Source organism: Aythya marila (genome assembly GCF_965140915.1).
Source record: "Aythya marila genome assembly, chromosome: 24".
In the NCBI taxonomy this organism is placed as follows: Eukaryota; Metazoa; Chordata; class Aves; order Anseriformes; family Anatidae; genus Aythya; species Aythya marila.
The window spans coordinates 5413704-5431422 of NC_139065.1; the positions used below are offsets into that span (position 1 = coordinate 5413704).

The following is a 17719-nucleotide window of genomic DNA, read 5'->3' on the forward strand; positions in this document are numbered from 1 at the left end:
CGCTGTTGGGGCTGAGTCAAAGCAGCTGGCGTGACTCACAAATCCAGCAAATCCCAAACCTTTTCTTCCGGGCTCCCTGCTGAAACCTTGGAATGGCTGACATCTTCTCCATGCTCCTGTTTAATTTCCCCCCTCTTTCTCTCCTCCTGCTCCCCCTTCTCCCTCCCAAGGGCTCTGCAAGAAGGACCCGAACCTCTGCTTGGGCCACCCCTGCTGCCTCTCCTCCCCGGCGTAGCGATGCCGGTCCTGGCACCCACCTGCAGCCCGGCTGCTCGCCGCACCCTGGGGGCTGCCGGCACCCATGGGAGCCGCTGACGGAGCCGCCGGAGCCATGCCACCCAGCCGTGCCCGCCTCGCCGCCTGACCGCCGCCGGGATTCGGGCCGCGCGCTCTGCCCCAGCACGGCTTCGGCGATGAGCGGGGGTCGTTTTTGCGTGGAGCGTCTCTCCTTCTGCCTCCTCCTGAGTGCCTGGAGCTGGGGCTGGGCGCCCGGGGGTGCCGCCAAGCCCAAAGGCCAGGGCTACCCGCACATGAACTCCATCCGCATCGACGGGGACATCACGCTCGGGGGGCTCTTCCCCGTGCACGGCCGGGGCGCGGAGGGCAAAGCCTGCGGGGAGCTGAAGAAGGAGAAGGGCATCCACCGCCTGGAGGCCATGCTCTTCGCCCTGGACCGCATCAACAACGACCCCGACCTGCTCCCCAACATCACCCTGGGCGCCCGCATCCTGGACACGTGCTCGCGGGACACGCACGCCCTGGAGCAGTCGCTGACCTTCGTGCAAGCCCTCATCGAGAAGGACAGCACCGAGGTGCGCTGCGTCAACGGCGGCCCCCCCATCATCACCAAGCCCGAGCGGGTGGTTGGCGTCATCGGCGCCTCGGGCAGCTCTGTCTCCATCATGGTGGCCAACATCCTGCGGCTCTTCAAGGTACAGCTCCCCCCGAGGCTCCCTGGACACCTCCACCAGGGCTGAACCCATGAAAAAACGTGGTGGTTTCGCCAGGTTTTTGCATGCTTACCTCTTCCTCCACAGCTGGGGGCAGGCAGGAGCGCGAGTGTCTTTAAAAGCATTTTCCTGCCTCCCCCAGGTCCCCAGGGATCCCCTCCTCCGTCCCCCTCTGGTGACGATGCTGCAGCAGCAGGCTTTGTCTTCTCCCCCGGCTTCGTGGCCAGGTGGGATGCTGACGCTCCTGGCATTCCTGCTGGGAGCCTTGCGGGGGGACGGACGGGCAGTCAGCTCAGGACAGGGTGCAGGATGAGACCACAGGGCTGGAAGGGACCCGGGGGGCTCCATCCCAGCTGCCTGCACCCTGCTGGGTTCAGCCCGGGCTGCTCAGGGCTTGGTCCCAGTGGATGCTGAGAACCCCCCAGGGATGGAGAGGGCTCAGCCTCCCTGGGGAGCTCCCTGGTCCTCTCCTGGGGTGTCACCTGAGGGGACCAGAGGTAAGGTGACACCTTAGCCAAATTGCTGGGGAGCCGCATTTATTGCTGGGATGGGAGCTGCATTTATTGCTGGCAGCTGCAGGGTGCCAGGAGGGGACGGTGGCAACCGCTCTGTGCCTAGGGACAAACTGGGGACACCACTGGCTTTGCCCCTGGCCCTGGGTGTGCAGAGGGGAGCAGGGTGCCTGTGGCCGTGGTGCTGGCTGCGGGCTGGCTCTCCCATTGCTCTCCTCCGCTCCAGCTGCAGGAAAACCAAGGAGTTTATAATTACATCCCGCTCGCTGTGCATTTATTTATCCGCAGCAATGTCCTGGGGCTAGAGCGAATGTTTGAACAAGAGCCCCCTCAGCAGCAAAAGGCAGAGAGAAATGCAAACAGGCTGCGCGCCCGGCAGCGGTGGAAGCCCCGAGCTGGCGCTACGCACGCTGCCTCCCCCTCCCGAGCCTCGAAACCCTCCCTTCCTCGGGGGCTGGCTGCCTTCCTCCCGTTCCCCCTCCTCATCCTCCCTCCCGCCCGCCCGGCGTACGGAGCGCTGCGCCCTCCTGGGAGGGCTGGAGGCTGTTAGCAGAGACTGAAAAACAGATCGCTGATGGAGTTTGATTTTTCTGGGTCCCTTTTAAAAAAAAAAACGTGTTAATGTTCCAGGCGACGAGCGAGAGGGCTATTCAATAATTAAAATAATATAAATTAGAGAGAGCGGGAGGAACTTAAAAGCTATTTGCCGAGACAAAAAAAGATTGAATGCTCACTTCAGGGAGGGAGGCAGTGAGGAAGGAGGCAGGAGAGTGACAGCTGGAGGAGCGGGGGGAGCTGTTTTGGGGGTGGGCTGGGCTATTTTTTTTCCCTTTCTCCTCCAATTTTGCTGCTTGGACAAAGCATCTGTGACCATGCAGGGGGATGTTGCCGAGCCCCGATGCACCCTGGCACTGGTGGTGGCCCAGTGGGGACATGTCTCAAGCCTCGGTGTCCCCAGTGTGGGGACCTGGCCCTCAGCTCAACTGGGAGCCCTGGGACTCGCTGTCCCCACCTCCCTGCCAGGCGCTGGTGGCCCCAGCACGGGGACATCGCTCCCGCGGGATGTCAGGTCCAGCCCTGCCCCGCGCTGCCTGCCCGCCGTCGCTCTTTGTTATTCAAATAGTGGGTTTATGGCACGGACATGCTTAAAATGAAAATCAGGCAACTTCCATTTCACGCTGCTGCTGACCTTTAAGCGCGGGCGGCTCCGCTCAGAGGTTCAGCAAAGCGTTTGCCTCCCCGGGCACGGCTGTGCTCACAGTTTTGCCTTTTCCTGTCCCCTCGAGGGACGATGCTCGCTCCTGGGCTGGAGCCAGAGATTTGGCTCCTGCATCAGCCCCGGGACTGCAAAGTGCTGGGGCACCCTTTGTGCAGGGTACAGCCGAGATGGGGGCACGGAGGGAGCATCGGGGGTGCCCCTGGGTGCAGGATGAGGCTCGTGGGTCTGGGGGCTGAGCAGCTCCCCCTCTGCCTGCCCCAGGATCTCTGTGCACACCTGCACCCACGCTGTGTCTGCTTCGTGCTGTGGTTCAGGCTCCCCTTGCCCTGCTGGGAGGGTTGTGGCAGTGGTGCTGCAGAGCCCTGGGTGGGTTGGGGTCTCAGCAGCCCCTGCCCTCCTCCAGCTGGCCCCTGCCTGGGGGTGCTGTGCTCTCCTCGCCCCGTGCTGTGCTCCCTTCCCGTGCGCCCCGCTCTGCTCCATCCCCTCCCCGCCAGCCCAAACCCACTGGCAGGGAGGGCTCGGCACATCCCTGGCAGGGGTTTCGTCGCTCCCATGCTACATAAATAAATAACGTGTCCTTCGTTAGCTGCCATTGCCTAATTAAAGCTGTACATCAGCGGAACAACTTGCAGATGCGGCATCCTCTGTCCAAGCTGGTTTCATCACTCCTCGCAGCTCTGCATGCAGAAAAACCTCCCCTCAAATCCCTGCTCTCGCCTCCTTGCGATAGCATCTGTCTGTCGTCACTGCCAGAGCTTTCTGGCACGCTCCAGCTCCTTCCCACCCCTGTCTGCTGGCTCTCCAGCCTCAGCACTACCCACTTTCTCCTGAATGACCACCGCGACGATGGTGTAAAAGAACCCAGGTCCGTCCCCTGCAAATACGACTCCCCAAAAGCTGCATCAGGGCCCGGGCTGTGCTTTTCAATCCCGTCCTGAGCGAGCTGGGGCACAAGGAGCACCCGTGCGCTCCGCTGGGGCGAGGAGCATCCCGGGTGAGCGGAGGCGCTGGGCACACACCCGACACTTAGAGGCGCTCGTTTCCTTCTCTGCAGCGAGTTGTCGAGCTCCTTTTAGCACCAGGGTGTTGTACAGCATGATTAATCCACCTAATGGAGGACGCTGGCCCGTCGCATGCAGCGGGAGCCGTGCGTGCCCGTGTGCCTGCACGCACAGGGGGTTTTGCTGGCCGGGGGTGCGGAGCAGGATCCGGCCCCCAGCGCCGAGCCCTGGAGTGGTGGAAGGGAGGTGGCGGAGTGAGCGTTGCCCTGCGCACCACGCGGCGCTGCTTAGCGGGTAAATAACCTTCATGAAGACGGGGAGGTGGAAATCGGCTGGGGGACGCTCTGATTAATCACCCGCTCTGTTGCTGCCAGTTCATTTCCTCGTTCTGCTCCGGGTTTATTAAAACGAATTGCAGCCTCTCCGGCTCCCCCGGGCTGCCCTGGCCACGGCAGCTCCCCCGGCACCGCTGGGCGAGGAGGAGGAGGAGGGCGGCAGGGCCGGTGAGGAGCCCAATGAAGGGCAGCAACCTCAGCTCCCTGCACCCTGAGCTTTGCTCTTGGCTAGGTTGGGAGCTTGTTTTTTTTGGGAAAAAAATAGGATGCAGCCAAGCAGCTGGCTCGGTTTATCAGGTTGTGGCAAAGGGGTGGGCAAGACGGGGAGCTTCTCTCTCCCTGCCCCAAGCTGTCCCCCCTCGAATGTGGCTGTCGCTTGTCACCCCGGAGCAGCTGGGGCTGGGAACTGGAGGAATTTGTTATCAGCTCCATGACAGGGTGCTGTTTGGGATGCTGGAGTGATTTGCCTGCCCTGGCCCCTGTTTTCAGCTGGGGAAACCAACAGTGACAAGGTCTGAGCTGGCTCCGCACAGCCCCCTCGTTCCCCCAGCCCCTGCGGTGCTTTGTGCTCTCCCTAATTAAAAGCTGCTGTCCAAATGGCTCAATGATGGAAATTCTAATTAAATCAATTCCATCTTGTCGGTGAACCAGAGGTTGGCATAAGATACGCATGAAATTAATAATTATGGTTAGGGAATTAGCTGCTCCTGACCCCGTCTGTGGTGCAGGGGCACTGGTGCAAGGAGCACTGGGGTCGGAGCTCTGCATCCCTGCAAACCCCGGCTGGGGGCCGTGCTCAAGTTGCTGCCTTTGTCTGAAGCTTTCCAATCTGGAGCAGATTATGATCCTCTGCTGTTAGACAAAATGCTGCTGTTAGACAAAACGCTGCGCTATCGTCAGCCGGTGCTGATGAAATGGGTTTTGAGCCCAGGTGCTTTTGCGGTGGAGGCGTCGGGGGAGAGTTTGAGGTTGACCACACTGGTGCACCGAGGGCAAATCTGACCCAGGGGCTTGGGGGGCAGGACTGTACCCCTAACCACGGCTTCCGCCTGCTCTCCTACCCTGGGGGAGCTTTTCTCAAGGCTGGGGGTGTTTCTGAATGATGTTGACCCTATTTTTGTTCAAAATAAAGGAAAAGGGAGGTTTTTCCCTCTGTCCCAGGGTTACTCCTTGGTCTTGATGCGGTAAGGTAGTCCTGGGGTGCAGCAGAGCTGATCCTGCTGATTTCCCCACCAGCACTGTGGTATTTAGCCTGGTCTGGCAATGACCCAGGCAAGGAGCTGAGAGCAGCGTGGTGCCTCTGCGAGTTTGTTCAGGGCTTGTGCCGGTGCCCAAATGTGCAGCCAAGGTGCATTGCCAGCTCCCCCCACCCGCATCCTTCTTTCTAAGAACCTTGAATTCCCTGCCCGCATTTTGCTTTCATGGACCTGAAAGGACTTTTGTCTTTTATCTGAGAAAATAGCTGGTGCCGGGAGTTGGGCTATTGTAAACCAGGAGATCAAAAAGGCAGAGGGGGAAAAAGGCAGAAGAAATCTATCAAATGGTCATTTGGGAACCGGTATTTTATTTTCACTTCCATCCAAGGTAGTGTAGCGAGGGAGAAAAGCTCTTTCAGTTTGTTTATTAAAATACGGCTTCCAGTTCATAACCTGGAGATCAACAGGTACTGCCTAGGCTCTGCTTCCCTGCAGGGGCTGGACCAGGCTTTGTGTCCCGGCGTTAATCCCAGCCCTGGGCCTCAGCTGGAGCCCATCGGCACTTCCATGGTACTTCCATGGGACACGGTGTCCCAGGGGAATATCTGGGAAGCATCCCTCCTCTGCAACCTGCTGCGGAGGTGTGGATCTATTAAAACCACAGAGAAAAACTCATTGGGTTTGATGGCCTGTGGAAAGCCAGCTTGGCACCATTTCTGCCCCGAGTCTCACATGGCACCGCTGCTTTGCGCACCCACCTGGCCCCATTGCACGGGCACGCTGCACACCAGCCTCCTCGTGCAGTGCCTCCACCCCAAGCCTCCCTGCCCATCCTCCCGGCACTGCTGCGAGCCTGGCAGGGAAAAGGAAAGGAGAGAAGGAGCAGAGCATCCCCCCGCTCCCTCCCCAGGATGAATGATTGCTAGACGAGTGCCTTGCCTGCTGAGCAGAATTTTAATCGGGCCTCATGCACTGGCTCCTGGTCACAGATACCCAACGAGCAGATCACAGCCCCTTGGAAAAGAGCACAAAGCAGATTGTCACAGAGAATAATCCTATTTGTGCCTTGATAAAGATTCCTTCCTTTCCCTCTCCCACTTGTTCTCCTTCTCTCCATTTTTTCATCTCATATTTTGCTGTAGGTGGAGGGGTGGCTGCTCCTTTCCAGGGGCCGTTTAGCATTCAGGTGGAGTCGTGGGTTTATAACACCGGTATCACGTTTAATGGAGAGAGTGAGGGACTGGAGTGGAAAAGGGGAAAATAACAGGAAAGCAGAGGAGAAACTGCAGCATGGCCTGGGAGCATGAGTGGAGTAGGATGGGGCAGCTGGGAGGGCTGGGCAGGTCCAGGGGGCAGCTTTGGGGTGAGCCCCCACGCTTGGGTGCTGGGATCTGGGTCAGGGGCTGCTCCCCACCATCGGGACGGGGCTGTGCTGGTATCTAACCAGGGAGGTGGTGGTTGGAAGCACCATCATTAGAAGGCAGGTGCCAGCATTTCAGGCTCCCAGTGAGGTGGCTTGGTCTTACAAACCTGCACTAGGATGCCTACGCACCACAAACCTCTCCACACCCCCTGGTTCTCCCCTCTGCTGCTGCAAATTAGCTAACTGCTTAATGCAGGAGTGGCAACTGGTGAGGCCAAACTCAGCCTGAGCTGGTTTAAGGCATCTGGCATGACCCAGCTGCCTGCTGAGCCCGGGGGATCCCGGGGCCTCATTGCAGCTCCCCATGGCTCCAGCTGTGTTTGTTCTCCTGCAAGCTGCGATTGCTGAATTGTTCCTAAACTGGGAGAGGGGGAAAGGCCCCCCACAGCTGGGGACTGCTGCTCTGCATCCCCTTACCCTGCAGCACGGAGCAGTTTGGGGTCAGTGTTGCTTTGGGCTTTTCCTCCTCTGTTTGCGCTGTGCCTGTAGCCACGGCCAGGTTGCACCATGGCAGCTGGCTGAGCTCCAGCCCCTGCCATTATATCGCTGCTAAATTCAAAACCACGTCCCTGTTTTGGGCAGGGTTTGGCAAGCCCTCGTGCTGTGCCAAAGCAGAGGCACATTGCAGAGGTGCGTGGTGCCCGACAGGGTGTAGGATGTGGAGGTGATGGATGGGCTGGCTCTCGTTTTGGTACATCTTCAGTAGGGAACTTCAGGCTGGTGCGGAGAACCTGGGCTTGATAATTTAATAAACCTTTTCCATCTTTAAGATAAATTAACATCTGTGGTGTGTTTTGGAGATGTAAAGTGCTGTGTAAGTGCTAAGCATTGCATGATCCTCCGGTGCTAAATCACTCTAATGTACTGCGCGAGGTGCAGGAGCTCTGATTAATTTAAAAGGCTTATTTATGGCTTGGCTGGACAGGGTCTGGCAGGGTGCGCTCCTGTCGGTCCCTCATGGGGCAGGAGGCCAGAATATCGTAGCTGTGGAGTTCAGGGCAGGAACAAGGCTTTCTCTAGGGCCTCTGCCATGCTGGAGGCCCTGCTGGGTGTCACTGAGGGGTCCCTCAGCCTCTCCACTGCCTCCTCCTGGGGCCAAACCAGGCATCACAGCCGGGGTTTGGCGGCTGCAGGTCCCAGACAGAGCTGGTCCCTTCTCCTGGGCGCCTTGTCATCCTGTGGCCTCTGCTTTCCTATGGCCATACCCAGGATCTGGGCGTGAGCAGGCCTCACACCATTCCTTCACCTCTGTTTTGGCACACGGGGGCTGGTTTCTTCTGGACGCTTCCCAATTCCTTGATTTCCACTCCCTGCGTCCTCCCAAGTGGGACTTCGGGAGCACGGGCAAGGTGAGGGCAGTGCAGCCGGGTGCAGCTGGCCTTTTTCTCCTGACTCTGATCTTTCTTCGTCCCAGATCCCCCAGATCAGCTATGCATCAACCGCCCCGGACCTGAGTGACAACAGCCGCTACGACTTCTTCTCCCGCGTTGTCCCGTCCGACACCTACCAGGCCCAAGCCATGGTGGACATCGTCAAAGCCCTCAAGTGGAACTACGTCTCCACCTTGGCCTCCGAGGGCAGCTACGGGGAGAGTGGCGTGGAGGCCTTCATCCAGAAGTCCAGGGAGGACGGTGAGCAGATTGCCCCCCTGTGATGGGGGCTTGGCGTGGGTTTTGGGGCAGGAAAGGCAATTGGGTGACCAGTTGGGTCACCACCTGGGTGACATGCAGCTTGTTGTGGGGTGGTGGGATGTGTCTGGTCGGGCGTTGTGACCTGAGCTGAGGAATGGCTGCGGTGCAGGAGTAGGGATGGGAGCCCCGCTTTAGGGCATGATCCTGGGGCTCTGGGGGCTCAGAGCTTTGGGGCTGCTCTGCTGGTTGTTTAGTTGCAAGGACACTGTGGTGGCTGGTTCCTAGGCTGGGTGTGTGTCCTGTGCAGCACCACTGCGTGTCCCGGGGTGCTGCTCTTGTCGCCTCCCGAGGTCCAGCAGTGGGGACGTCACCAAGTGGGGATGGGAGCAGCCATCTGTGGGGCGGGCTGGCTGACTGCTGCCAGCTCCTCTCAGAAAGCATCTTGAAATCCCATTCCCTGCGCACAAGGAGACCTCAAATCTGCTGGGTCGGCGGCTGCCAAGCGCGAGCTGATCCAGCCCCCTCCTTCCGCACGGAGCTGGGCGCCTTCCAGAAGAAAAGACTTTTACAAATACTCCCAGGTTTTAACAGAAAATAAAGTTGGCACCAGCGCATGCTTCACCCAATTTTAGTGGAATTATCCCTGAGGGCAGGTGCTTTAACTTGTCTATAGGCTTTGGACAGGCGGAAAGTCCGTGCTCAGCAAAACTCTTTTGCGAGGATTTGTCGGGAGCCAGAAAGTGTTTTGCTGACAGGAGCGCAGGGATGCTTAGGAGGGATTAGCAGCCTCGGGAGCAGTGGAATAGCTTGTGGGTACCAGCTGGTGGCCAAGTACCCACGCAGGACCATCTGAGAGGGACGAGGACCCCCAGGCACTGCTGCTGTGGGTGCTGTTGCATTGGGCGTCAGCCCAGGCAATGGCTCCGTGCACCCTTTCAGGGGGTCAGGAGCTGCCCCGAGACCCCACAAAGGGGCTGTTGGGGCTGCTCCTCGCCCCAGCTTCGCTTTGCCTCTGCGGCATAGTGTGTGCAGGGCAAGCCGGGAGCTGAAGAGTGTTTTCTGATGCAGTTAAAACCCTGCAGAGTACAGGCTGCTGCCTATTACTGGCTTAACTGTGTCTGAATGGCACATTAAGTTCTGGCAAAATCGGTGGGACACCAGCCTATCTGGAGCTAGTCAAACTGTGTTATGGCCTTATAAATGGATAAAGGGAATAAAAACTTCTAGGTGACGAGCTCCTAATCAAAGCCCTATAAATAGGAACAGCGTTAATTCTGTCTCTCGCGCGCGCCGTGGCACTGGGAACCGGCTGTGCTTTTAATATGCAGAGAAGCCCATCTGGGGATTCAACCTGGAATCTGCTCTTCAGGATTTTAACTTGAAAAGCAGAAAAATCTTCACGGGCCTACGGCTGCAGGAGGAGCGCGTGGGGGTGTTTCGGAGTCGATGGCTGCGATGACTTGAGGCTGTCTGCACAGCTGCGTGCGGCTCGGGGCGTGCTGTGCATGTCCCCTGGGCTGGGGATGCGGGTGCGAGCAGTGCTGGGGGGCACATGCTGTGCCACAGCTGTGGCTGAGCACACAAAATCCAGGTGCAATGGGGATACACGGGGCTGCAGGTGTGCAGCTTGGGCACGCATGGTACCCGGAGTACTGGGGCGGCAGACTGGGGGAAGGATGCTGGTGGGGGTGGGAAGGATGCTCGTGGGGGGGAATTATGCTTGGCTGCAAGCGAAGGGCTGTGTTTATGGCTCTGTTAACAGCTTAACCAGTAACCCTACTGGGGTTTGTAAATGCTAACAGCAGCCCCATCTGGCTCATGATGATAACGAGATTTGTCTGATGACGGAAATAAAGGGAAAGAGGCTTTTTGTGTGAATGAGGGGTGTTTTGCATGGGTTTTCCACCCGAAAAGGAGTTTCCTTGCCTGCCCTGGGCTGGCGGGTCCTGCTGGGCTGCCCATGTCCCATGACAGGGGAAGGGCTGCTGGGACCAGTGGGTGACATGGGGAGATGACAGCAGCGTCGGGTTCAGTTGCCATGTTATTCTGTCTAGCCCTGGTGTGCCCTAATTTTGGAGAAAACAGAGCATAACATGGCCACCCTGTCCTGGTCAGTGCTTCCCTGTGGGGTCAGGGTGTGGGGCTGGATGTGGCCAGGGGATTGGGCCCGGTTCAACCCCTCCATTATGCACCAGTAAGGAGCAGGTGTTGTGACTGGTGGTCCCTCTGCAGCACAAGCGCTTCTGGTTTGAGATACCTGTGGTTACCGTGAATTCCTATCACCAGATGGTTAATGATATGATGGCATAATTGCAGTGTAAATGAGTGTACATGGAGTTGAAATGCACGCGTATTAATCTGGGACTGAGGCAGTCCTGTAATTTGTATATCCGCATAACCCAACGATTATGTGCATTAGTGATAATTTAGTTATCAAAAAGCATAATTCCACTGTAATTGCAGCAGAACGGCAGCGTGAGTGCAGCCCGTGCGTTATCAGCAGTAACGCTGCTCCCCTGCTCACTTGTGTACAGGAGCTGTCGTGCATCAAACGTGGCAGCCACGTGGGGCCTGGAGACGCTGCCGGCACGTGGGCGCCTGCGTGGGGTCTGAGCTACTCCAGGGGCATCTCCCGGCATGGGGTCCTCAGGGTTTTCAGGGTTTCCTGGCTCCTGCACCCACAGAGGGCAGCTCTGCAGCTGTCAGTAATGAGAGGATGGGGACGAGAACGTGCTGTGTGTGTATATGGATGCCTTTTTTAATTTGAAAATCCCCCCAGCCTTGTGCTCTGTGCAAGGTTTGAGGAAGAGCCTTGCTGTGCCTGCTTTGCCTCTCCATGTTCCCTCATAAATTTGGATGGCCCTGCTGTCACCAAATGGCTTTACACCAGCACAGAGCCACTGGGAGCTGGCGAAGGATCCGTCCCTTTCTTTTATAGCCTGTTCGTGTATGCCTGGCTCTCATTTCCACTCCTCCAGCAGCATAAAGGACCCGGCAATTTATTTCTGCTTCAAGGTGCCTCCGGACTGTCAAGGCGATGCAGAAGGGCTGCTGCTCGAGGATCTGGCCTCTGCTTGTTGTTTGTCAAGCCGCAGAGCTCTCTGGGCATGCTGGCACGGGGTCTGGATGCCGCAGGGCACGGGTGGGCACAGGGACGGTGCTGCAGGCTGGGCGCGTGTCTCCCTGCGTGCCGGCGCGCTCGCTCTCCCCCATAACATCGCTCCGCTTCATTTCTCATGCCAAGCCTGAGTGTTCGGAGTCGGGTTTTATTTCCATCAGGCAATAATGCTCATTGCTGTAGTTAGCAGTTAGCATTCAAGCTGTTTGCTTTCTGATGCATTATCAACTTGACCTTCAGTTTCAATTTTTAGCAAAGCTTCGTGCTAAAGCGGCTTCTGCTGCAGCGCAAAGCGTTTCTGCTCCAGGCACGAACTCACCCCTCTCCGCCGGTGGGCAGGGAAGAAGTTCGCCCTGGGGCAGGTTATTCTGCTGAGTGACCCACGGGGGCTGTCTTGCAGCCAAGGGCTCCTGAGCCAGCCTGACCCAGGAGGGCCATTAGGTTTTATGTATTGCAATTACTTTGCTGGCCCCTGGCAATTGCTGCTGGTTGCACCGACGGCAGGACGGTCATTATTCATGGGAGCAAAGGTTTTTTGGGCGTTATCACTGCCAAAATGTTATGTCTGCAAAAACGTGTGTTTTCATTGGACACTTTGAAACACTTTAAGTGCATTCTCCCCCAAAGCACCCTGCAAATATGGGGGGGTATTATTTGTATGTGCAGCTTGGCACCAAGGTGCGGGGCAGGGCCAGCAGCGGGTGTCCCAAGCTCCTCTCCTAGAGCATCTCACCGCCCCTGGGCGTCCCCTGGGGGAAGGGACAGACCTGTCCACGGTCCCCTGGCTCTGCGTGTGCTGACACCTCTGCTGTCACTGAGCTCTTGGAGATGAAGCATTAGATTTATGTTTATGTAATTTAGCTGGTGTGCACAGCGTGTTATGCCATGCGTCGTAATGCGCTGCGCTCTGCTTTGTGAAGAGGGCAATATTTCTAGGCAAACGCACGACTCCTTAGTCATGTGTCTGGATCAATTTTACACTGTCATTTCCCCCCTCTATTGTTTTATCCTTCGCTGAGTTTTCTATATTTTTAGTTAAGAGCCTGATATGTATTTGCGATGCATTTGTTCATTACCATGTGACATTCATGGCTGTCTTTCTGCTTTTAGCCGGGCTCATTACTTTTGCTCGATGCATCAGAATGTCACCCCCAAAGGGGGATCTGACGATCGCAGCCCCGCGCACGAAGTTTGGGTGATGCTGAACGTGGGCTTCAGCTGCTCCCGAGTCTTAAGGTATGAGGCAGCACCGAGTGCCACGTTTCAAAGGATTCGATGTGCAAGCGTGGTGGTGGCTGCCCTGGGGAGCAGATGCCACCGGTCCTGCAGATGCCACCTCCGTGGGATGGACGGGAGCACAGCTGCTGGTTATTTCTCAGGGCTGCTTGCAGGGAGAAGTTTTTTTGGCACGCCACCACCTCCAGCAAAGAGCGCAGGAATTAAAGCGGGTGACCTTCAGCCCTGTGACGAAAGGAGGTGTGATTAGCAGTAATGCAGAGCCGGGCGAGGAGGGCTGCCCGGCTCCCTTTCATCTCGGAGGATTGCTGTTCTTCTGCAGTCAGCACTCAATTACTGCGTCTCACCGGAGGGCTGCTATTTGCTGCTGGCGTCTCCACTCCCCAGCCAAATCCTCCGCTCAGCACCCGGCACGGAGCTGGAAATTTTTTCGTGGCACGGTGCCTGCTCCAGGGCTGGATCTGCAGCCTGGGCTTCGGGTGAACCCGTTCCTGCTCTGAGGCTGGTGGCTTTTCTGTCCTCTCTGGGGCTCAAGCTGAGCATCTACCTCCACAGCGTGGCTCAGGAAAGATCCCTGGCATCCTGAGACCAGAACCAGCCTGGTTATACCCATCCCTTGCTCATGTGGGTCTGGCTGCAGCCACCTTTCCTATCCCAGCATTTTCCTTGTGCTGTGTGTGGGATGGGGACAGGGAGCGTCCACGAGCCCCCCACCGGTGGGGGCACGCTCAGCGAGGGACAGGTCTGCTCACTGGGGCTCTGGTGCCATCGCTGCTTTGGGTCTCCAGACTCCTTCAGGCTCCGCAGAGGCTGAAGTCATATTTCCTGGGCTGCTTTTCTATTTATTCCACCCTCTCTGCCTCTTTTCGCTACAGTCAATACCGTGTGCTATAATGCAGCCAGGAGGGAGGCAGGCAGGATGCCAGGCTCTCCTCTGGCTCCAAACAGCCTCGTGCCTCAGTTTCCCCACCTAAAATAACCTTCTCTGCCCTCGGGCTCTTTGCTGCTGCGTGCAAAGGACCCCACAGGCTGGGACTGGGGAAAGCCAGGGCCAGACTGGGAGCACTGGGCACGGCTGGGAAAACACCTCCCTGCAGATCCAGGGCTTGGGGAGTGTTTGCTGCCTGAAATCTGCCTGTAAATACCACTGACACCACCTCTTAACTCCACTCCTTGTTTTCATGGCCCACAGGAAGCCCTTTGTGTGCTGGAAGAGGAGAGCGAGGCAGGACGGAGAGGTTGGGGTCAGGGCGGGCGCACGGCTCTGGCTCGGAGCCTGACTCTGGGGTTTGGCAGCAGCCCACGCTGGTGGCTGGTCCCTAACATTTCTGGGGCACGCTGGGTCCTGTCCTGTCCACGATGCGGTGACACACGGCAGGACGATGGCCCCAGGGGGGCCGCGAGGGGTGAAGCAGAGCACGTTTCTCTTCTCCATGTTTTGGGCTTGGGTTAGGAGGGAGCAGATAAATGGTTATGGTACATGAGGTAAATGAAGGGAAGAGCGCTGCTTTTGGGGCCGATCTGTCACTTCCAGGCCCAGCTCGTGGGGTTGTGCGATGGGTGAGGGTCTCTGCAGAGTGATGCTTGCAGTAGGCTGGGGGAAGATGGTGAAATCTGGTTCTAAAGCCCTAAAATCCCTGAGTCTGCTGGCTCTTCCCAGCTCCAGGCTGGAGCAGGGTGAGGGGGAAGGAGGCGCAGCGTTGGGGGGGCTGCAAGAGCAGGGGGTGTTTGGCAGAAACTCCTTCCCATGGGCACAGTCTGTGGGGTTGGTACCTAAGGGAGAAACCTGGATTCCAAACACAGAGCAGAAATTTAGTTGTCTCGCTGCCCAGAGGAGTTGAACCTCGCGGTGCCATTGCACCACAGCACTGCCTCCCAGGGCTCCCAATCGGAGCAGAGCGAAGCCTTGCCTTTTTTCCCCCCTTTCTTTTTCCCCTGTTGCAAATTTATTAATTACTGATTTAGCCTGGCAATGCAGGCAGTTGAAAAGCAGGCGCAAATTGCTCAGATTCATAATGTCTGATGAGATTTCAAAGCACTAAAGAGCAGCAATTGAACCCGTTCCAGGGATGAGGCTGGCAGCGAGTGCCAGGAGCCTCCAGTGACGGAGGCTCGATGCGATGTGACGTGTGCCGGGAACCCGGGCTGTGCGAGGAGGACCAGCCACCGACCGTGTGGGACAGGGCTCCAAAAATGTGGGGCTTGGGGGGCTGCCACTGCTCCCTGCTTTGTGTTCCCAGGAGGGATGTGGTTCGATGCCCGTCTCGCAGTGAAGTGCTGGAGTCGTTGCTGAGATCTTGCTGCTCTCGAGGACGCACTGGGGTTGGTTTGGGGCGACAGAAATAGGATGGTGTCCCCAGGTTCCCCCAGAAAGTGAGCTGGTAGCGGGGGTGCTACGACAACAGTGGGACTGGGAGCTGTGGGGCTGCCTCCAAGCACGGGTGATCCGAGCATCGCTCTCATTAGGGCTCTGCCACCACGAAGGAGGGATTAGAGCTGCCTGTAATGAGGAGCAGGGTGCCTTGCTGATGCTGCCCTGCTCGGCTGACTTGTGCACGGGAATTTGTCCCCATCACCCTCCTGTCCCCAGCCCTGCCTGTCTGCAGGTACCCACAAGCCAGGGGAGATGTCCCCAAAGTGCAAAGCCTCCCGTGGCCGCAGCATTGAGGGTGGATGGACGCGTGGACAGCGCCTGCTCTCGCCCTGTGCTCCCCGGTTAGACCAAAGCCATCCCCGCTGCCAGGAGCTTTGCCTCCACGAGGGCATGGAGATGTGCCCCTAATGACTTCTCCTCTAATGAGTCAGGTCCTCGGGGCTTTGAAGTGGCATGGATAATGAGTCCTAGGGCAGGGAAGTGCAGCCACTGACTCGCCAATTAACGACTCTGGGCTTGGAAACCTCATTTAAACGGCCTCATTTGCGAAGGGGAGGCTGGGGAGCGCACAGCGTGGGGTGGGCATGTGCTGGGGTGCGGCTGGGTCAGGGGTGGGTGCTCCCCGCTGCTCCGTGCAATGTTTTGGGTGTAGGCACAGGGACCTGCCGGGTGTTCCCAGTGGCAATTGGGCTTACTGGGAGCGGGAGCAGCCAGAGGTGCCCGGACTTGGCTTCCTGCCCCTGCTTGGCTGTGGGTTTGCAGCATCCCCGCGTGTCCCCGTGCCAAGCCAGCGTGGGGCTGCTGCAGCCTCCTGCCAAGCTTACAAAACGCCGCCGCAGCTGGGCTGTGCACGGCCCCATCCCCTCCTCGGGCTGCACAGGGAGCAATTCCCAGCTGGGTGGGGGGCCGTGCGCGTCCCTGTTTGCAGCGTGGCTGCATCAGCCCCCACTGCTCCAACCCGAGGTGTTTGCACAGTGCTCCGCAGCCGCCAGCTCTGCAGGGAGCCCGGGCAAAGCGCTCCCTGATTGATGGTGTATGTTAGCGACAGCAAAAGCTTATTATCTACCTGCAATCAAGAGGGCACTTGAGCGCTGCGCTTCCCAGAGCAGCTGCGCTCCCACCGAGCCCATAATGGTGGAGATTAAACCCTGACCTGTGTTTGACAACACGCGTTAACCCTGCCGCAGCGAGGAGAGTCCCCGGGCGAGCGGCTGGCGGCGGCGTGGGGACGCCGGGAGGGGACATGAGCGGGGGGGACACGGCCACGTGCTTGGGGACCGCGTGGGCTGCGCTCTGCTCGGGGAGGGCTTTGCCCACAGGGCTGCTTTGCACGGCTGGGCTGGGCGCACGGGGCTGCTGCACGTTTGTTGCAGTTTTGCTCCCGGGGACGAAGAGAGACCCCTGGGCGTTCGGCTCCTGGTGTTCAGATGGGTGGCCCCACAGCCAGCCTGTCGCTTGTGCCCTTTTTGGGGCTGTTTCTTGCTGCGGGAGCTCTGCACCCCTCGGTGCTTCCCATCAGCAGGATGCCATCTAGTGCTTGAGCATCCTTAAACCCGGTGCCTGCCTCTGAGTATCTCCAGGCTGTGGGGTGCTTCCCCGGTCTTCCTGCGCCTCTCCGGCTCTCTCCCAAAGCTGGGGGAGAAAAGGAGCTCAGCTCCTGCCTCCTCCCTGGCCCCGGGGTCCCGGAGCGATGCTGTGCCATCCTGGCGGAGGAGGGAGAGCGGCCGCTGCCTCCCAGTCCCCACCTCGTCTCTTTAATTTCTTGCTCTAAAGGAGTGTTCTGACTAAAGGCAGTGTTGTGGAGGTAGCGGGAGCATCGCCTGGCAAATCCCCCTCCCTGCCGCAGTGCCGGGGGCCATGAATAATGCAGGTGCTAAAAGCTGGGGCTGCTGGAGGTGAGCGGGGTGCCACTGAGCTGCTCCCTCCGCCTGCTCCACTGGACTTCTCCCAGACCATTAATTAGGAAGCAAAACTATATTTATTAATTGGTGTTGCCAGCATTTGCATGGGGGCAGGAGGAGGGCTCCCAGACCCTCTGGGGCTTTCACCTGGGCTGCTTTTTGTGTTGCTATTTTTAAGTAAGGAGAGCCCCAATTAGCTTTAGTAAACTGGAGGAGCTGCAGACACCAGTGTCCATCCTTAGGGCAGTTTTCCTGCTGCATCCAGCCGGCTCGCTGGGCTTCCCTCCTCGCTTTTCCCTCTTGCTGGCCTGGCTGCATCCCGCTCGCATGCTCCGTGCTCTCCAGCCGCTGCGGTAATAAGGTCCTCATTACGCCCTAATTGGCCGTATCCTTTTTTTTTGTTACATTCCTCGTTAGTTTGATTTAACAGAGCTGCTGCGTAACTCAGCCACTTCTGAATTGCTATCGATTTAGTCTCCTTTCTTATTTATTTATGGGCCCATCTCTTGCGCCACCTCCTCATCCCATGCGTACAAGCAGCGAGCCCTTGGCCAGCGCTCACCTGGTGGCAGCGTTTGTCTGAGCAGTGTGGATGCTCAGAGCTGCTGCCTGGGGAAAAAAGGGCAATAAATGCGTGGGGGCGACCCCACGCTGCTGCTGCGCTGGCAAAGTCCCAAAGCTGGCTTTGTTCGGGCCCTGCTGGGAAGGGAGCGGGGCTGCAGATTCTGGGCACGCGCCACAGCACCCCATGGCCCTGTGCTGCTCCTGTGTGTGCTCAGATGGAGGAACAGGCAGCTTGCCTGTGGGATGCTCGTTACTGGGA

At 58.2% G+C, this 17719-nt stretch overlaps 1 protein-coding gene across 1 annotated transcript in view; it reads left to right on the forward strand.

The window, feature by feature from the left end:
- Positions 1-208: 208 nt before the first annotated feature.
- GRM4 (glutamate metabotropic receptor 4) overlaps positions 209-17719 on the forward strand; it is a 36091-nt gene continuing 18580 nt past the window's right edge. The window contains exons 1-2 of the mRNA XM_082778582.1: positions 209-932; positions 8051-8267. Of these exons, the coding sequence (XP_082634708.1) occupies positions 414-932; positions 8051-8267 (736 nt within the window). The 5' untranslated portion in view covers positions 209-413. The remainder of the gene's footprint in view (positions 933-8050; positions 8268-17719) is intronic.